The 21,263-nt window shown below is 38.5% G+C and overlaps 1 protein-coding gene across 30 annotated transcripts in view; it reads right to left on the bottom strand.

Annotated features, from left to right (window-relative positions):
- RBFOX1 (RNA binding fox-1 homolog 1) overlaps positions 1-21,263 on the bottom strand; it is a 1,156,483-nt gene that overhangs the window by 255,898 nt on the left and 879,322 nt on the right. Inside the window, exon 1 of one of the 30 annotated variants that reach the window (XM_039389541.1) lies at positions 8,737-9,121. The exons of 27 other annotated variants lie outside the window; for them this stretch is intronic. In XM_039389541.1, the coding sequence (XP_039245475.1) occupies positions 8,737-8,880 (144 nt within the window). In that variant the 5' untranslated portion in view covers positions 8,881-9,121. Of the gene's footprint in view, positions 1-2,437; positions 2,508-8,736; positions 9,122-21,263 lie in introns of those variants that run through there. 2 more of the 30 variants (XM_027750826.2, XM_039389539.1) reach the window with 2 other exon arrangements.

The following is a 21,263-nucleotide window of genomic DNA, read 5'->3' as shown; positions in this document are numbered from 1 at the left end:
GACGCTTCCCAATAGCTTTGTACTTTTCCTCTCCCTTTTCTCCCCCAAGCCCAGCAACTGCAATAGAAATTTATTGGATTTTATGTCTGCAAATAAAAGGAAGAAAAAAAGCAGGAAAGAAGCAAGCAAGCCCATTTAGAAGCAGAATCCTTTTCCATTCATTTAAAGACGGGTCATGTTCAAATAAAATATAAAAACAAATTCAGCATTTTAATAATTTTTCGTTTACCAGTCTAAACTGAAAAAGAAATTGAAAAAAAAAAAAAAGTCTACTGAAAGGGGGGTTCCCCTTAAAAAAAAAATAAATCAACTACCACTAAGAAGGTGACTCCTCTCCAAATGAAGTAATTTTCCATTGGAGCACTTATTTATTTATTTTTAAGAGCAGGCAGCAAGAAGGGCAATGTCTGGGCACGAGGAACTCCTGAACTTGGCTGTTTTAGTGGTTTTTATTTTAGGTGTACCAAAAAGTTTTCCACAGAGCAACAGGCAATTTCACATGCACGTGCCAAGCCTGGCTTTGTGAGTGGAGCTGGAAGCGATGGTAGCAATGGGAAAGGAAACAAAATAAAGTAAAAACTCTTGGAATAGCAGTTTCTGAATGCCGTACCTGTGCTTTTGCAGCAACTTGTTCAAAGCTATTTATCTTGCCTCTGAAGTACGTGCAATACAACAACAACGAAGTTGAATGCTTCTCCAAACTTTGAAATGAAATAGCAAGTAATCTTTATAAAACATTCTGCACTAAAATATTCCTTTTGGGGCTAGACTTGGGAAAACTAGAGAGTATGACAGACAGAGCGATGTTGAAAAAGCAGTCTCCAGCCATATGCTACCCATCAGGGACAATGACACACATTATAAAGGTAACTAAGGGTACAAGCAGTGTTTCAGCTGGGCCAGAGCAAGATTCCAAATATATCAAGGATCAGCACCACCAACAAACGAATGTATCGCCATCTAAGCAGTAAATATTTAAGACACTTGGAATTCAGTTTTGCAAAAGTGAACAAGCTGAAGTCATAAGAGGGAAACATTCCAGTGGGCCATTTTACACTCCTGCAGCCATCCAGCAGACTCAAGATTACAAGACTAAGCCTGCAATGCATGCAGAAGTCCCTCTGCATTACACAATAATGACATTCTGAACGGAAATAAATGAAGCCCCTGCAGTGCTATTCTGTCAGCTTTTGAAAGTAAATAACTTTGCTTCTGACAAGACAGAGACATTTTTTTCCTCCTCCTGCCACAGAGCATTAATTGAGCCATGCAGCCATGTAACATCCCAGAGAGAGGACTAATACATGACAAGGGAAAAAGCTTATGAAAGGAGGAGACACTCGTTGAATATATGGACTGCCTGACTTCTTTTCGCCCCCAAATTTTCACACTGGCTCTGTTTCGTCAAGATCTTGCTGTCAGGGAGAACTTTTAACAGTTTTTTGCCTCCCTTTATAATGCTTACTGAAACATTTCAAAGAATTACTTTAATTTCACACTGCCTTATGAAAGATGGTGCCATTATGAAACCATAAGCTTATATTTTAAAACTTATCTTTCTTTTGTTTGTGAATTAAGTTTCAGGCCTACCACCAACATCTGTAATTAACTATTTAATGTATAGAAGACCTACTGTCCACAGTAGAGGTAATGAAGGTAGCTATAAAAGGAGAAGCTATGAGAAGCAGAACCAAAGAAGCAGTCTTCAAAACTACCTAATGACAATAAATGTTAGTGCAAGTCAGTAAGGAACTGAGGGAAGGCATATTAAAAATATATACACAAACCACATATATATACATATGATAGTATGAAATTTGTGCACTGTTACAAAGAAAAAAGCATATTCAGGGTGTTATAGTTAGAAAGAGCAACAATTTCTGGTGCATTTCGATATAAAGGGTTAAAAGGTATCTTTAAAGATGGTCTAAGATGAAAGCATTTGCATTCTTATTCATGAGCATCTGAACATCTTAAGTATTTCAGCTCTGAAGTACCACACTCTTTCTTTCCATATCTGGAGGAAAAAGTAAAAACTGGTGACTCACTGCGAACAGAAAAAATAATTCACTCAGTTCTTACTACAGTGTCTAATTTTGATTCTGCCTGTGTTCAACACAACGAGAAAGAGCAGGATCAAAACACTGCGAGATCTCTCCACAGCTGGAGCCTGCTATAGTGCAAAAGACCAAAGGCCCAACTACAACTGCTCAGGATACTATAGACATTAGATATGCTATTTTCTCTAATTAAATTCACTGGGCAGCTGCACTGACAGAGTAGGAGGGGAAGCAAAATGTAAAAGAAGTCAATGGCGCTGCACCAGGCAACTCAGAGGTAAATGAGCAATGCTAGCAAAGAAATGACAGCAGGTTCTCAGGAGAGCTCTTGCACTACACATCACACTTTAAAACTGATAAATCAATCGCACACACACCTTTAAAAGGCAGGAAAGCTTGAAGGATTCTTAGAGGGTGTTGACTTCTCCTTTCCGCTAACATTATTCTAACTCTATAAAGCAAGGCGATAAATTCCAGTGTCACAATTTTTATCACTTCCATTTAAGCTACCTATTAAATGCCTCAAAAATATTTTAAGCAGAATTAATATTAACGTGATTATAGCATTTATTTAGCAGCTAAGAAATAAATGCATTGGAAAACAAACAGCTTCATACTCCAGATTTGCGTGACTATGGTAAAAAAAAAATAAAAAAATCTACACAAACTGAAATATCTACTGGCTGCCCTGAGAAAAACCCCTGCTTACATAACAACCACCACACACTTTCCTTGGCATGAAATACCACAGTACATAATTTTTTCAGAAAATAACCACCCGTATACATATTTAGCAAATATCAGTGAATAGGGACAACTTACGAATAGTTCCCAACAGCAAATCCAGCCATCACTTTTCACCTGAAGTGTTTGCAAACGTTCAAAGAGCCCAGTTATAAAAACGATGATTCTAAGCCAAAAATATTCACCTGCTTCTGCCACATGGAAGCTTTCTTTGCAACTGCTCTTGCTCTTATATTCCAAAGCAGCAAGTAACCTTCTTAACTGATTCTTCTGCTTCGTTGAGGGGTTTTTGTGTTTGGGGTTGGTTCTTTTTTCGGTTGTTCCCCCCCCCTCCACAATTTAAAGAAGGTAGTACTTAACTAAAGCACCTCCTCTCGAAAGAGGCTGACCTTGTTTGACAACGCCGTGGTTAAATGCCCCAAACTAGCTCTTATTCAGAACGAGAACTGCTACAGCACTTGATCTCCAAGCCACTTCTCATTAGCCTCTGGAAAACAACAAAGCCGCTCTTGTGAGACAAAAGATACATAAACATGCAAAGTGGTCTTGAATCACAGGTGAAGTCTCAAATACCAGCGATGAAGTTTATTGGCCAATACCCAAGGAACTTATTTACCCTAATCAAGACAAGCAGCACATCAAGACATCATTCCTTAAGTCCGCATTAACAGTACTTCTGGATGCAACAGCTGCGCTCCCACCTTTTGAGGTCTGTTTCATTCAAACACTAAAATTCCCTAAGAGTGCCACACTGCCCCCTTAGGTACAAACGCATCCACAGGATACTGTTTGTAGCGTGGTAGTTCCTCTTTTGCTTTAACAGGGCACTGTAATTTCTCTGACAGAGCACAGGCTTTTACCCTACACATATGAATAAACAAGCACTATGTTTCTCTTGGGGCAGCAGAGCTGGTTAAATGAATCAGAAACCCCTGAAAAGATTGCCTACCCTCAGTCCATCAGCTACTGGACAATTATTCAAGGCCCAGCTGTAAGAGAAACAGATGGTGAGTGAGCATTAGTACCGTGGACTTCTTTTCACTCACGCAGTCATAAGCAGAGGTTGTATGTTCTCACACGAAAATTGCCATGAAATAACAGACAGAGGAACAAAAACTGTGCAAAGACTCCAACAGATGCTTAAAATTTTCACGAGCTAAAGTCAGATTAACTGATTTTACAGGAGAGCCCCAGAGTGAATGAGTACTATAAATGGACAAGGTAAAGAAAGGCAGTGTTCTCATGATTAAACAGTGTCATCATAAACATCAGTTACTGAATGCAGCTAACACACCTGAACCTCTGAAGACTCACTGAAGTATTAAATGCACAAACCAAATACTTAGAAGTGTAACTGCAATGGTGGCATTCAGCAATTGATGTGCTTGTGCTCTATAAAAAAGTTAAACTGTATCCAGGAATTGTTTGAATTGTTCATCCATTTCAATTCTTTACACAATTTTAGCACAAAGATAATCTGTTCTAATCCTTATTCCATTATTGACACTATTGACTGCATCAATTGAAAATGCTACCAAATAAATCAACGTTGAATTAAGCCATGGGGAAAGAATGTGATAAAAAGTCTTTCAGACTCCTATAAATCATCAGATCCAGGAGCATGACATAAGTAACTGAGCGGGGAATTCAGCTTTTCTCCATAGTCGTAATGCTTAAGGTCCAAATAAAATTACACTAATTTACCATGTAAGCAGTAATGGAATAGCTGGGGTAGAGATGGAGGGTTTGTTGGTTTTTACTTTGTTTTCATGGTGGATTCCTTTCATCATTGATATGAGAGCTGTACCATGAACTACTTTGTTAAAGACAGAAAAGGTTGATATTGAAGTTTCAGTTCAATTGTTTTCGATCTGTGAATGTCCACTATGAGCAATTGCTCCATTTAAGAGGAATTACCCTTTGTACAAACCACTTCACTATTTAAAACAAAGCACATCTATCATCATTAAACAGAAAAAAAAATTACCAATTTGAAAATAATGACAGCAGCACTGTACACTGTGCCATGGGATATTATGGGATGTTTCAAAACAATGTTACTTTACTCAGAAAATACCAACTAAATAACCCTATGTCAAGGAAAACATATATCATAGGATAACACCAATTAACAGAACTAAGCTCCATTGATATCAGCTAAATCCCAATTTAAAGTGGTCAACATTTTGCTGCAAAAATTACTTCATGCCAGCATTTGATGGAAGCTTGCAGTCAGAAATTGTTTTTTGCATTCATGTGTCATATTAGGGAAAAGAAGAGAAAATAGATGCATTCAGTTGTTTCTAACACCATAAAATATTACCAAGTGACAGGGTGCACTACAAATCCAAGTTCCCTTTTCCTGTCTCTTTAAATATTGACACTGGGGAAAATTCAGACCCAAAAGCTTCTCCACTTCTCCCAGTTCGCCCTGTCCTTATAATGACGCAGTAAAAACTTCCAACTCAAACCCAGACATTCTCCTTCTGTTCTTTGCTGCCACCAATACAGTCATTTTGGTTTTAATGTTGTTTGAAAACTCACTCTGGATTTCTATAGTTGGAAGCATCTTGAAAAGGGAATGTCCAAATAATTTCAGACCATTTCAAAAAGCTTAACTAACTCAGAAATATTCTTCAGTTAATCTACAACATGACCTAGGCCTCTGTTCTTTATTCATTTTCAACTTTATTTTCAACAGCTAAACTCAAAATCTTTTTAGGTAAAGCCTACTGTATGCACAAATTGTTTAAAAAAAAAATTCAGTTCCACACTGAACTCTTAAAATGTTATATACATGTATAAACTGGAAGATAGCAGAGCAAATATTAAAGTTTCTAACCCTGGAAAAAGTAGTTGAGCACTCCTGTGGTACCCTGTGGAAAACAATTCATCCATTCATATCAAACCAACTGACCAAGCAATGTGAGTTTTGTAGGTAAATAATGGTCAATTTTAAATGACTACTAAAACACAGATTTTCCCCAAAGACTAATAGAGTTCCACAGAAAACCAGCCTCCTCACGGTTATGAGGATAAATAAATATTTACTGACAGAGAGACTGGCTTGCCCATCTTCAGAAGAACGTAATGCCTTTCACAGTCTTTCAGGAAAGACATATATCCAATTATAAAACCTATACATGACAGAATGCTGGTGTATTTAGCAGGTACACACAAAAATAAGAATAATTCTTTTCATAAATTCTAAATAGGTGGTAAAGTTTAACAACTGAGAGAGAGCTCCATTGTAATACAGATGTCTGAGTTCATTTTAATTGAGGTGCAAGTGAGCACACATATCTGAAGTGCAATTTTTAGAGAAAAAAAATACTTGATAGCTTCACATAATGTCTATATACTGCTGGTAACAGGTTCCACAGGCAGGGGGGATTCACTAGTTATTGAGTTGCCACATAAAGCTTTTAGGTTACCTGTATTCAAGATCGATAGACAACTTGATAGAGTGGGAAAAAACATTTACAGTTTCAGTGAAATGGTGATATTTGCACTCAACATACAAAACAGGTATTTCTCTGGGTTTGCTGTAAATTATCAGATATGGAAAAAAGAGAAAAATAACCCAAGTAGACTGTCCTGGTAAAAGTTTATTAATGTTTTTCAAAAATATGAAGCACTTCTTATCCTCTACTGTTTAAAAGCAGAACCACGTTACATTAAAGCTTTGCAGGTAATGTCAACTCAGTCCTATCTGCCTGAATAATTCTGAGATAAAGAAATACTTAACCAAATACACAAAATACACAAAATAATAGATTATATCTGAATTAGGAAGATGATTATCTGGCTCTCTAGGAATTCAGAATAACTAAAATGCCAAGCCAGCAACCAAAAGAAGCAACAAGCACAGAATTTTGAACCTGCCACAATTTTCATCACGAATTTAGAAGACTTTTCAACCTATTCTATAATCGTGATTAGTAGAGGCAGAATGATTCTAAACTGACAACAGGATTAAGGAGATGAGAAAGCAAACACTTTAAAAAAAAATACTTTGAGTGTGGCAGTTAATCCACTTAAAGAGTTAAAAATTATCCGCGAGACCCAGCGCTTTGTAAAGTGCATTAGCAATCACTTCTCATCTTTCTCCCGAATGGAAGGGATGCAATTGAATTCACTGGTTTAAAGTATTCATTAGAGTTGCCCAGTTTCTTACACCTCAAAGCAGTGCCATGCCATAGGTGGGTTTGCATAATGATACTGCAATAGCTCACCGAGGAAGGGGATTATAGCACCCAACCCCAGCCCTGGGTTATCCTTTATCTGCTCCTTGCGTGGCCACGTTGACCTCTCACCTTCATTCCCATTTTTCCTTTCAAAAGCCCCGTCTTGAACGCACAAATTGCTGTTTGACAAACTCAAAAGAACAAATCCAACAAAACGCAGGAGTACATTTTATACATAACCACTAAGTGCTCAAGTCACGCTGGCTCATTACAGCTGATCCATAAATGTCATTTCCAAAACATATCCAGAATACAGGACTACCAAGAACATGCATTTTAGTCATGACATGCAAATTATTTAAATTTCAATTCAAATACATCATATTTATCCCATGCAAACTTTAATTGCAGACATATGAACGCCTCCCACATACATGTATAATCTAGGGCGTATGCAAGAATCTTTTATTATGCACTCCCATGCTGGAAGTCAGAAAGGGTTTATACTACACTATACGAGAAAAAAATAGCTACAGGAAGGTTTATAACCTGAAAAAAATTGGAGTTTTGTTCTTTCAGCAGTCATAGAAAACAAATTTTCTGAAATCAAAACAAGCCTTAAATCTATTTTATCTGATCTTCAGGAACAGAAAGAAATACCGTAAAACATCTTTCAGGCATTTGTAAATATAGAAATAAAGTTAGAGACTGTCTCAAGGAAGTCAATATGAACATAAACTATTGTAGTGGAACTTGGAAGAAATGTCCCTATTTGTTACACTAGGCACAAGAATTTTTTCCCCCTCAAGTTTCCACAGAAGTAACAGAATAAACAGGATTAGTCATTTTTGCATGATAACATATTTCTGTCTTGGCTCTACACACTTACTAGATGACTCTGTAATGGTGGACTCAGTTATAAAACAGAGGAGTAGAATACAAAGATGATTTCAAAATACTAGTTTCAAAATAATGTGTTATTATCCAGTTATTTCATGTTATAGAAAAGAAGGGGACACCAAATATTAAATAATTTAAGGAGGAGAATACTTAAAAAAAGACCCTACAAGCAAAAATGAAATTAAATTTTAAAAAAATAATTAATTAAAAAGGGACCAGAAATTGGTATTGTTTTGCTGATACCCAAACATTCTTTTAAACCCAGTCCAATATACTTCAGTGACAGAAGTATTAATTCTGCACAGATACAGCTTTATAAATAATTTTTTTTTCTCTGAACTAAAAATCAGCTTGATTTTAATCAGCAGCATGTTTCAACACAGACTTAAAATTCCTGGCTTCAAAGAAGGCTTAAACAAAATTGCCATTGGGCACATTTACATTAGAAGTATAATTTATGCCTGCAAGTGAATAAAGAGCAGTCCTTTATGGCTGAAACTCTGCTACAGTATCCACGAGAAACACAGACAAAGTACCGTGTTAAATATCTATAAACAGCATCAATAGAGACGTTGCAAAAAAACCAAAAATAATAGAAGAAAAACCCCAACACACCAACACCCCCCTCAATATATATATATATATATATGCAAAGGCTCGATGTCCTATTAAAACAATTTTCTACTCACTCTCACATTCTTAAGTGCAGGCACAACATTCGCTCCACACAGTGGGAGACATTTATACAGTCTATTCACACGGAAAATACCTCCCCGGCTGCAAATCCCCCAAACGACGCTGACAAAGCAGGCACTACAGGAAAGGCAAAAGTTAAGCAAACTTACCTGCTGTAAGTACATAAAAGTCAAGGCACAGGAGAGCTGGGGACACATGCCCACATTCGGCAGTGCCACGCAGGTTGCACCCGTAAGGGGATGCTGCATGGTGTTGCTCTGAAGTCTACGTAGAACAAGTGAGGGGGCTTGCATGCAAGCACGTTTGCCCTATCTTGTCACTACCCTTTTTTTTTTTTTTTCCTCTTCTTCTTCTGATTATTTAAATAAGAAACAGGGTTTCTCGACTGCCTTTTCCTCCCCAGCGCTAAACCCCCTACATTCGTTTGTCAGCTAAGGCAACTTGGTAGATTTAAACTACGGATTTTTTTCACCGAGAGGAAAAAAAGAAGACACAGTCTGCAGCCTATTGATGAGCAAATGGAACTTCCTCAATGACAGAGAGAGCTGAAGCTTGTCTCACAACAGTAGCTGCTGACTAGGAGAGAGAGAGAGAGAGAGGGAGAGAGAGAGAGAGAGAGACTCAGTGAGGCTCAGTCGGCTGGTGCTGATGCTGCACAGCTTCTCATTTGTCAAATGGGTCCTAGGGCAGGGTCTTTACCACTCACCAAAATTCAAATACTGCATTTTAAAAATCCCTGGAGAGGATAGGGAAGGAGAGAAAGTGAGAGCGCTGCATCACAGGCATCCATGAGATCTGGGCAATTAGTGTCATTGCCCAGCTGGGACTGAACGCCTGTTATGATTCTGCACGCACACAGACACACTCACACACTTCTTTTTTTTCCCCTCCCAGGACTCACACCTGACAGAAAAAGGGCTTTCCCCTTCTAAGAACAAAAGTATGGAGCACAAAGTAGGAAAGGGAAAGGATCTTGGCTAGCCAAGAGGATTCCAGCAAACATACAGTGCTACAGCAAACGAGCATTTTTAAAATACATATTAATTTTATACCTACATTTCATTCACTATCTAGTTGCCCAGAGGAGCCTACAAAAGCATTACAGTGAAGCTGTGCAAGAGCTGTGTAACCACTGCAGCAGAAACACTGGGAATGAAACAAAATTCTATGGCACACTGTGTCTACTTCACTTGGGGGGAGGGGAGCAGGCTTGGATAAAAACTGTATCTTAAAATTGGTCTAAAGCCCATCTCATCTAAAATTACAAATTTATTTGACAGCTAGTCAATCTATTATCAAGGACTGCCCTATCAGGTTACATGGAAAAATTACATTTGCAATTTTCAGAATGTTTACTTTTTACTTTGAGAACGATACCTCAAATTAGTATTCCACTCTTGCCAGCTTTTTCTTCCCCCCTCCCTTTATTTTATGGAGTAATAATTATTCATTAGTAGATCTAGTTAGTCTTTATGTAATAAAGTAGGATGTGACCTGCAAATCAAATAATTTATATTACAGCTTGTCCTTGAGGTCCTATATTACAGGTCTTTTTTTTCCCTTAGATACAACTCAAGTATAACAGAAGATACTACTATTTTTAATTAGAATTTGACAAATGAATCAAATATTAATTCTTCAGAAAAGAAGGTCAAACCTCAGAGCACCACCTGAGGTTTTGAAGGGGTTCCTTTTAAAAGGACTCTGTAGAAGATTTTAACATCACCTATTTTATAGGTTATCTAATTCCCACAAAAACACATCTTAGATCAAGATTTTAACATTAACAACAACAACCAAATAACCCACGTTCAAGAGAAGTCTATTTCATCAACAGCATAACTGATTTGATATAAGATCTACCCTTAAAAACAAATAATAGTCCCCGCTTAACTGGAAACAGAATCAAAACATGTCACTGCAACTCAGGTGCTGTATTAAAAAAAAAAAAAAAATCTTTTTCATTGTACATGTGCACACACATACCTGCACCCACACAAGCCTCAGAGACTGATTTAGATCCACTAAGTCTTCTTCATGCAAAACTGAAAATTTTCCAGCAGAATCAGTTATTACGTAATTTTTCTTTCTCAAAAGGAGTCAATGCAAGAAAACCAACGTATTTAGAACTCAATAATCGACACCAACACAATCATGCACAAACTTACAATACAGGAATTGGGTTTGGCTTAGGAAACATCCCTGTTTTTGCAGTTTATCATGGGCTCATCTACTAGAACAGCCCAAATTACTTAATCACAAAAAAACCCACCAAAAAAAAAAACCCTGAAACCACCAACCAAAAGAGCCCACATGCCACAGAGCAGGAGCAAGAAAGAAGGAGGAGAAATGAACCCTCTCTGTGCCCTTTCTCCTTTTTTCATTCTTTCTCTGTGCCCTAAGCAGTCTCCTGTTCTGACAGGAGTATGTCATGCTTTTCTTCATTCTTTTTTTTTTTTCCCCTAGCACAGAAAGGTTGTTATTCTGCAAGTGCCCTAAGCTGAGAGAAGTTTCCCTTCAGTTCGTTTTCATATGAAACACCATAAATAATACACGGTGCCTTAACAAGACCTTATCAGAATGTTTAATGAGAAACAAATACGTTATGTAAGGAGGCAAATAACCAACTCCTTCCACATTATGTCAAAATCAAAGGCATCATGCTTCCTGGCCAAACGGTTTGGAACTATATAAGTCTATCCAATTTCCCAAAGTGAAGTTCTGGAACATGATGTTGGTCAAGCAAAGCTTCTTCTGTCTATTGCACTATTTTACAGATAAAAGGACATCCATAAAACAGATTAAACTCTTAAAAGCAGTGTGTTGAACAATTACTTCAAGAAAATTTAGCAGTGTAAATGGAGCTAATAGTAATTGTAAAAGGAAATTTCTCATTGGCCTTTTATCCTTAAATTGCACACAATTCAAAGTCAGAAAAATATGACCCACAAATACTATGGATTGCTTACATTTACATATTCATGTTATAAAAACAAGAACATCAGTGTTTTCACTGTCCAAATCATCTGTACACAGAGAAGCAATAAACATACATAATTCAGTAGTGTAAGAGACCTAAAAAAGAAACACAATTCTTTAGGCTGATATATGCTACTTCAAGACATGCAGGGGAAAGTCATTACCAATTTTCATCCCTTCCAAGGATAACTTGTCATTATGTCTAAATAGAAAAAAAGGTAACGAAATGTGCTTTATTTTTATAAATACAAAATCAATGTCTCTTCTTTAAAGCCATTTCCTTGTTTATACACACTCTTCCACCTACCCCAGCCCATTAATCACAACCACATTCCAAGTTATGGCTATATATATACTGTAAGTACCCCCTCAGATTTGCCAAAGGGACATGAATGACTGTACACAAGCTGACCTTCCCTCCTCGTGCACAGCCAGAGCCTCACTGCAACAGCTACTCTGCAGCTGCACAGGCAGCACAGACCCCACCAACACCTCGCCTGCAAATTGTTAACAACTGGATTTCTGCCTTGTCCTGCAGCCATCAGGGTGTGCACTTGCAAAGCCACTTCACCCCCAGCACAGGACATCTCAGTGCTGCCCTGTTGGGTCAGGAACTGAACTCACCCCACACTCAGTTGCTGCTGTCATCAAGTACATACCAATTAACAACAAATACAGATGTTTTTCAAAACAAAAAGAAGCTACTCATCTATGCCATCCAAATCAGCCTTGGTGAGAGTTCAACCAGAAATGTTCTAGGAAATAAAACCTTCCTCCACAAACAAATTATGGATCCATCTGAGGTGCAATATCTACTATACCAACATGGGAGGCAACACTCTCTCTTCCAACCTGTTTGGGTTGCCCATGTCATGGTTTATGGCACAGACAGAGATCTTGCACTCTCCCCATACCCAATGAAAATGCCATTTAAGAAACACCAACAGCAAAGTTTTGATCAGTCTTGAGTATGCAATTAAAAACATGAAATCAAAGAAGCTCTGAAGCAAAATAAAAAGAAACAACAGCGTTTCTCACACAGTTGACATACAAATCCCAACCCACTTTCATTTACAAAGCATTTGTTTAATTAGTATAACATTTAAAACCATCCGCTCGGTTTGTTGTGATCTGGGAGTCAACTTCTGCTTCTCAAAACTTAAGCTCAAATTTCCTATTTCCAAACCTTTGACCTGGAAGTTAACCTTTAGACTCACCACAGCAGACTGTCTAATCAAACCTTTTCCATCAAGCAAAAGATCTGAAACACATCACTTGCAAGACCACACACCATTTTACACTTCAGACTTGTCTCAGTACTACAGTACTCAGTATCTACACTTAGAAATCTGCACTTATAGAAAGTACACAGTATTATAAAGACTGCATGCCTACAGACACCAAGCATTAAAAAAAAAATCATGACTGCATATTAAATTAAACCATGTGATGAATGTGTTTTCTTCTCGACTTTATAAAGTGGTGGATGTGGTACAAAAATAATTCAGGCAAGTGGTATAGATTCTAATAGTAGTGCAGTCCTTTCTCTAAACACTCCTTATCTAACACCACATGAAAAAAGAGCTCCTAAGCACTTCAAAACAGGAAAAGAAGTACAGTGTAAGTTTAAAAATAGAATACATCAGTAACATATTTTGATCAATTACTATCAATTATCAGTATCTCTGCCTTTATTTCACAGTGTTCTGTTTTCTGTATATGTACCACAGGGTTTTCTTTTAAATAAATTGCAGAACTATCCCAGATGTTTTTAAATAATTTGCTTTGTCAAAAAGATTTTAAAAAAAAGGGGGTTCCCTCCATTCTTACAAATCAATAGCCAACATCTCATTCTTCTAGTGATACTTTGTTGTCATGAATATCCCTGTTTCTAATATAAGGTTTCTGTGAAGACTGCTGTCCTTTGCTAGGGTTTTGCACAAGATCCAGACATTTCAGAGGCTCATTCTTACCTCAGGCAAGCAAGAATCACCAATTTTCTGTTTCTATTAAGCAGGGTGTTACTCCCATTGACTTCTCCAGTATTTCCTACCCAACCTCTACAAAGGCTCTGTAGCACAGTTAACCTCTCCAGCACCACTTCATATAATTAACATTCACTCCGTGGATTTTTCACAACAGAAGAAGCCAAGAGCCTTTATTCCCATCCATGGGCGGGGGTGGGGGAAGGCAACAAAACAAAGAAAATGTTCTGCCCTTAAAGAGTTAGAGACGCTGGCGAACAGAACGCATAGGTGGGATTTCCCAGTCCGTGGGCATTCCGTGGGAAGCCGGGGGGGCGGCGGGGGGAGGGATGGGAAGGAGTCCGGCCTAACGAGGTGATGGTGGCTCAGTTTAGTGCGGGTTTACAGCGTCTCTTGACCAAGCCGCGGGTTGGGGACTGTCCCCCGCAGAGCCACGGCCGGGAGCGCTCCCGATGCCGGTCCCATTCCCGGTCCCGCTCCGCCGTTCCGGGCGCTCCATCTAGCGGAGACGCGGCTCATTCCAGCCGCTCCGGCCGCGACCGACCTGCTCCGCCACTCCCGGACTTCCCAAAGGGAACACACACGGGTTTCCCGAGGACACTCGTGCCCCCAAAGCCCCTGCCCACCCCCGGCCACAGCAGCGCGCTGGAGGCGGCTCCAAAGCGCATTAAATTCCTTTGGGATCACCACCGTCACTCCTCTCTTCTCTGCCTTCCCATCCACTTTTTATGCTACGTTGGCACCAAGACTCGGTGGCCAGAGGTTGGAAAGGCTGATGCCTGAAGCAGCAGAAGCACTGGGAAAGCATTCCTCACCCAGTGGCACCATTGCCAGGGCAAAGGGAGCTGTGTGGGAAGCAGTGGGTCCAGCAGCCCTGATTTTAGGGAGGTTTAAGATGATGCACAAGGAAAAAAAAATAAATTACAAAGCATCCTCATCTAAACTGTTACCTGCAGAGTATAGACTTGGGAAAAGCAGGGAAGGAGGCAGAACCAAGCAGGTGAAATGGAAATTGGGGCAGCAAAATACTCTGTCAATCCCACTCCCACCTCACTTGGCACAAAGGTGGTATGGACACTTCCACATTTCTTTTTCAGGAGCACAGGGTGCTCACACCCACCATGCTCTACTCTCACAGCAACAAACAAACTTTTTCAAACAGGTATGTTTAGAGATTGTTCAAGTCTGACACATTGGTACAAGCCTGTGTCACATAAAAACCCTTTGACACAAGTGTCCATTGACAATAATTATCATTTAGGAACCATAATAATTACCATTTAGGTTATTCTTTATATTGCAATTCCAGCAAGAAGACAAGTGTGTCACGTGTAGTGTTGCCCTATAAAACTTTTGCAGAATTCCAGCTGAGAAGACATGACAGTCTGACCCTTAGAAAATGAACTCTGAATTAAAATTAAAAACTCAGGATTTTTTTTTTAAGTAATTAAAAAATAATGAATACTAATCACAGAAAACTGTGTACACCTTGTTAAGCAGCTTAAAGCTTCAGTCTGCAGGATGGGAGGGCTACAAACTACTCAGAAAAAAAGAGAAATCCTGTTTGACCTGAAGTGATGAAGCCTGTGGTCACTTGTGGCAGTTTCTCAAGTATGACATAAGATAAAGAATATTTGAATAGTAAAGACATACTACTTATATATCACTCAGATTTGTTTTTATACAAAATTCTCTTTTCTTTATATAGACACAAGTCACTTGCAGTACTATAACCTCTGTTTTGCTCACAACGAATACAATTAAACTAGAATTTTCACACCAATTCATTAATCCACAGAAGTTTGCCCCACTTTTTTTGCTCCTTAATTTGCACCACCACATCTCACACTTTGCTGCTGCTATGAAAGCACAAGGAAAGAATTTAACTTGAAGGGCAAAATAAGCAGCTGGAGCATATGAATTTAGAGCCTGTTTTCACATGAGAGTAATAAAAGTTAAAAAAGCAAAAATACCACCAAAAGTAATTATAAGAATACATAGTGGGGCAGCATAAACATATCTTGCTGAAGAAAGTTTTTGTGAAATATTATTAATCTCCTGAAAATTAAAAGAATGTCAAATCTCAGAAGGGGAATAAATGATAGATTAATTATGCTATTATGTAAAGGTTGCATCTTTTCTCTGTGGGAATTAAATTAACTGGACATCAGCACAGTTTCCTTCTACAATGAAACCACTTCTCCTTTTAATATTCTGTCTGGAGCTGGATATCTCATATATTCTGCCTGAATCTAAATTCACCATACTAAGTCCTCAATGCAGCAACTCATTTTAATGTATAACACCTAAATATTAACATGCTCATGCATTGAACCAAGAAATCCTCCATTAGCTGCAGCTGAATCCTGAAGTCTCCACTTCTCCTGTCCTTTGCTTACAGTCTGCCCACTCCCCAGAGCATCTGATCCCCCCAGTGGGAAGAACAACACCTCCACAGCTCCCTTGAGGACTTCATCTATGAACAAAACTCAAAATATTCCCCACCCTTTTGGCCCTACCCCATAAGATGGGCTAATTTAGTTCAATGACTCCTCAAAATCCAGCTCCTTTCATCTCCAGCTCTTCCTTGTGGCTTTCCATCTGACTTTTAACTAAAACAATTCAAAACTCTTATGGCCAAGCCCAACAGGTTCTAGTTAAATACCCTTCTTCATCCAAAGAAATAAAGATGTGACTCAAAAGAACTAAAACTGAGGGGTTTGTAGCTTTGAACTTCAGTTTATACTGAAGCACCTCCAAGGGTTTGCAAAGTAGGCAGCAGTACACTCTCCAAAATACCAGACCAGAAGAAAGATGTCTGATGCCACGACCCAATCCCACTCCTGTGCCAGACTCTAGGAGAAGAGTTAGTTGGTTTGGTTTGGGGGGAATTTGGTTGTTTTTTTTTTTGTTTGGTTGTTTTTTTTTTATCTTAAGATTTTTGGCTTTCTATAACCCTTGCAGAATGAGATGCTTTGGCATAGAGGGAGTTTTGCCTACGAAGCTGCCTATACAGTCCTGCTCACTTATTTTGAAGCAGGGACACTAGTCCTGTGTGAGAAAGCCCAGTTTTATATCCAGGGTCAATATTGTGTCCATTCCTTTTATTCCAGTTTACTCCATCAGCTGATTTTAAAAACAGCAGTTGCTTTTTTCTAACCATATTATCCCCTCAACCCTCCAAGGATCCTCTCCAGGCTACACCGTTCCATCAGTGTAACCTCTATCAGGCCTGTCCATGAGTCCAGCATCACACCTCCCTCCTCTCTTCACACTCTAATTGGTATTTTTTTATCTTTTCCTACTTCAATTGATAAGGTGTCACATTTAACACCTCTGAGTCTTCCTTCTCCTCCGCTAATAACTAGAGTCTGAGAATTCATCTACAACGCTTTCTAGAAGTTGTTTGCTTTCATCAGTGCTAATCAACTCTGCCTTGTTAGGATGGCCATCCTTCCCCTCTCCTACTTGGAACTCCTTCCTCTCTGATCTTCTTTAATGCAATGAAATTCACACTGGAAACACTGATTTCACTCTCCTGTACTGCTTTTTGGCACCACTTCTGCTTTCGGCATAAAGGTCAAGTTTCTCATCCTCCAGGGTTCAGACCATTCAAGACTCAGCACTAAAATCTAGTCCTGTTGAACATTTGCACACAGATTACCTCACATTCCTCCCTTTCTCCAAGACCCCTCTCAACTCTCTATCTCAGGCATCCACAACCAGAGTCCCCCACACTCTGCTCAAGCATCAAACCATATTTCATTTTGGATAGGACCTTCACCTCTGACTTCCAAGAATCTTCCAGTTATGGACACAAATATTCAAACAAATAAAAACATATAAATTAAATATTTTTTATTCTAACTACAATTTAGTCCAGTCCTAAAAAGTCTTACTTGTGGGGTTTTTTACAGGAGAGAATCCTTGCCTCAAATTACAAGTAGCAAAACATCAGAGAGATCAGTTCCCATTTTTACTTTTCACTCGATACTCACAAAACATCTCATCCTTACAAACCCATTCATATTCATGTACTTTGAAGAGGAGAAAAATAGCAAAATTCCCTTTGAAATGTTTTTTATGCACTTAAATAACACTTCCTTGTTGCTCTTCCTGAATTAGCCTGTTGAAACTACTCTCTACAGCTGAGACGCTGTGGGTGTAGCTGTTCCTTTAAGATTTATAATTTGGTAATGAAATTCAAAATCATTTAAAGATAAAATTTAGCAACATCAAATTTTTAACACTATAATTAAAAATTATTACAAGTATTTGAATTAAAGAAACTGTCACAGAAAATGGAAAATAAATTACTCTTAAAATTAACCTTTTTTTCCTGTACCTGAATTGGTTATGCAGTTTCTAACTTCTTTTTATGGAGTGCCTCCAAAGACTCTCAGATTAAAATATAAATTTGAAAGACACAAACCAAAGAGGCTTGGTTTTGTCCTAATTCTGACTATATAAAAATTGAAAATGTATTCTCTCATAGCTTTGATATTTTGTCAGAAAAGTATACTTTCCTTTTCCATATCTCGATATAATATCCACACAGCACGATTTATATTAATACAAGTATTATTATATTTATCATTAAACCCACATAGAATAATACCAAAACTCAGGAAAAAAAGCCAACAAACACCCAACAAGACCACAGGAAAGAGATCTAAAATGGGATAAATGAGATTATAAACAACTGCTTTTATCTGAATACAGTCTTTTTCGCAAACCTGAATGATACATGAAATTCAGCTACTCAAAAGCACTGTCAGAGAACATCAGTGAGATCAGATAAAACATATTTATAAAGTGCCTGAACATAAGGTGCTAAATGCATTCATTCTCAAACACAATATGAAATCCTACCAACTATTGTCTTAGGGCTTGTGGTGCTTCCTAGAACAGTGTCCAATTGCTCTTATATACAAGAGAAGCCTTTTTGTCCTAACTTAAATCTCCAACCCAGCATTTTCCAGCTTCACCCACCAAACCCAATTTCTCTTCTATGAAAGGCCTCTACATCGACAATCCCAGAACACAAAATGAGCAGAAACATTACTAATATTAGGTCACACAGCTGCATTAAAGTCAGCATGGATAAGGATGTGCCTTCCTCTTCACACAGAGCACAGACATGTTTCCATAGTCAGCAGACTAGTGGTCTCCAAAACACAGGCTAATTTCTGCCCAAAACAGGCAGAAAAGATACATCAAACAGATAAACTTATTAATTAGCAAACACTCTTCAAATCAAGGGATAGAGAACTGACAAGCACAGAGAGCAACTTGGTTTTGTAGTGGTTGTTCAAAGCAATATAAAGCCAAGACTTCTAACTTACTTTTCCTTGAAGTTCTGTTACCATATCCATAAAGCACACACACCAAATAAAAAACCATAAAAACAAATAAAACCCCCTGTATATTTCGGGACACAGGGACAAATGGAACACTTACAATTAAGTAAATTAAAACTGCAAAACTACTCACATCAGATACTAACAGACCTGTTCTTCCTTGTAGTTAAACCCAGCACGGTGCGAGTTCTAAGTGCTTCCAAGCCTTTGCAGCAGCTCTAACTCACACAGACCAGCTCCGGGAATGACCCCACGGATTGTTCTGCCTGCCTGGTCTCACCTCTGCCCTCCCCCTGCCACCACAGGTGTAGGTTGTGAGGCAGATTCGTCAGCTGGAGAGACTAATTGAGATCAGCTGGGAATTCCAGCCCGGCCACTGAATGGCCAACAGGTGAGAACACGAGGTCCGAGTCAACAGGAGCCGAGTGACCCCCACACAAAGGGTCTCCCATCTAATTGCATGTGTTTAGTGCCATCCTTTACCTGCAAGTGAACTCTAAAGCATCAGGTTTCAGTGTGTGCATGAACCCTTCCTGCTCCAGAGACAATCTCAACCCTCATTAAGGTGCAGCATGTCTCCTGCTGGATCAGCTGCATTAGGTGCATTAGAGATGCAGTTTTAGTACTGGAGCTTGAATTTTTACCAGAAGCCAATATTATTGGTACCAAAATTACATCCCCTAATCTTGATAAGAAGCATTGCTGGGGTGTAACAATCTTACATAGCAACAAAAAAGCTAAAATATCAAATACTGGTACTGCCTTCACTGGAATACAGAATAGTTAAGAACAAGATTAGATGCAAGGACTCACTAGGAATCTCCAGACACGGCAACTTCAGGATCTGACAGATATACAAAACATCAGAAAAACAAAAGACAGCTTAACTAAACAGCAGCTAGACTACAAATAACAGTAAAATATCTGTACTATTGTTCCATGCTCCATTAACTGGGAGCCAAACTCACTGAAACTGGTAGAAGTCTGAGCAGTCAGTGAATGCAGGTCTGGGCTCTGTGAACACAAAACACCTGCAGTGATGCAGATAAGTTAGCAGAAATATTTTTCTCAAGGATTTAGTGATCTGCTTCTAGTTAAAAGACATGAAAAAAACCCTAATTTTATTTGTTTCTACAACAAAATATCTAATAAAATCTAATATCTAATAAAATCTAAAAAATATCTATTGTCCTTCTAGAAGGGCAATACTAGGACTGAATAATCATTCACACCTAATACACCACTGATCCTCAAAAAACGTGTCTTGACACAAAGTTAAGGTGTGCTTTCATGTACTCATGATTCTTACTTAAATATTTCACAACCTATTGCTGAAAAGCCAACTTAATTTTTCGAGACTCAAATAACGTAGAAACACATTTGAAACAAGCAAATTTTAACAATCTTATCTACTTAAATCTTGCCAAAATAATTCAATTTCCACAAAATACTTAGTCAAGGAGCTACATAGCCTTGCTGCATAATTCATTAGCCATTTTAATCCTGTTGATGAATATCAGGTTCTCTACAGAAATGCTTTTAAAGAATGCTTAAGAAAAATCATTATTATTTAGGAATTTATGAGATGTGTTACTAACAGATAAAACAATAAAGCAAAACCTACCCTTTGGCCACTGTAATGGAAAATGATATTCATATAAAGAAAACTTGTACCCCTGAAATCATAAACAAACTGCAAATGCTTTACATGGCAAACTGATCTGAGTTGAGGTTCTCCCTAGCATTTACTTTCATTGAAAAATATTGCATGCAAAGAAGTATTTGCTCAATCCTGAGGTTGCTCTCATTTATTGTCAAGCTAAAAGCAACAAATTTATCAACAAAACGCAGTTGTACACAGGGGGTTAGTCCTAATTATTGGAGAAGCTTTTACTTTTTACTGTTTTTACTTTTTTTCAAGCCCTAAATGATTTTATATAGCAACACGGACAAAAGTAAATTACAGACATTACTAAGACTGGGAACTCAATAATCAAGCCCACGAAACAGTAGAAGTAAGTTTATCTGTGTAATGTGAACCTCCTGAGTATTTAATCACATACATCTTTCCCACACACCCCCTGACCCTCCCTCAGTCAGCTGGGAATATGCAGAGTCAGAATAACATGGCACGTCCCACTGGAATGACTGGATCACAAATACGAAATCTTTGGTTCCTCATTTTCATTCATCCTTTTTTGTTCAGTGCTCTGACAGAACCAGAGACTCCTGTCCTCTGCAAAGCCTCAGTGTCAGCAGGAGGGAACCAAAGAGAGGACAGGCTCTCCTGTGCCCCAGTGCCCTGCTCCTGGCTGGTCCCAAATCCCCTCCGCACACACAGGTGAGGCCAGA

This window comes from Pipra filicauda, unplaced genomic scaffold, assembly GCF_003945595.2.
Source record: "Pipra filicauda isolate LSUMZ 115617 unplaced genomic scaffold, ASM394559v2 scaffold73_size2923735_pilon, whole genome shotgun sequence".
Taxonomy (NCBI): domain Eukaryota; kingdom Metazoa; phylum Chordata; class Aves; order Passeriformes; family Pipridae; genus Pipra; species Pipra filicauda.
Note: the sequence above shows the minus strand (reverse complement) of the source record. Positions and strands in the feature narration are given on the sequence as shown.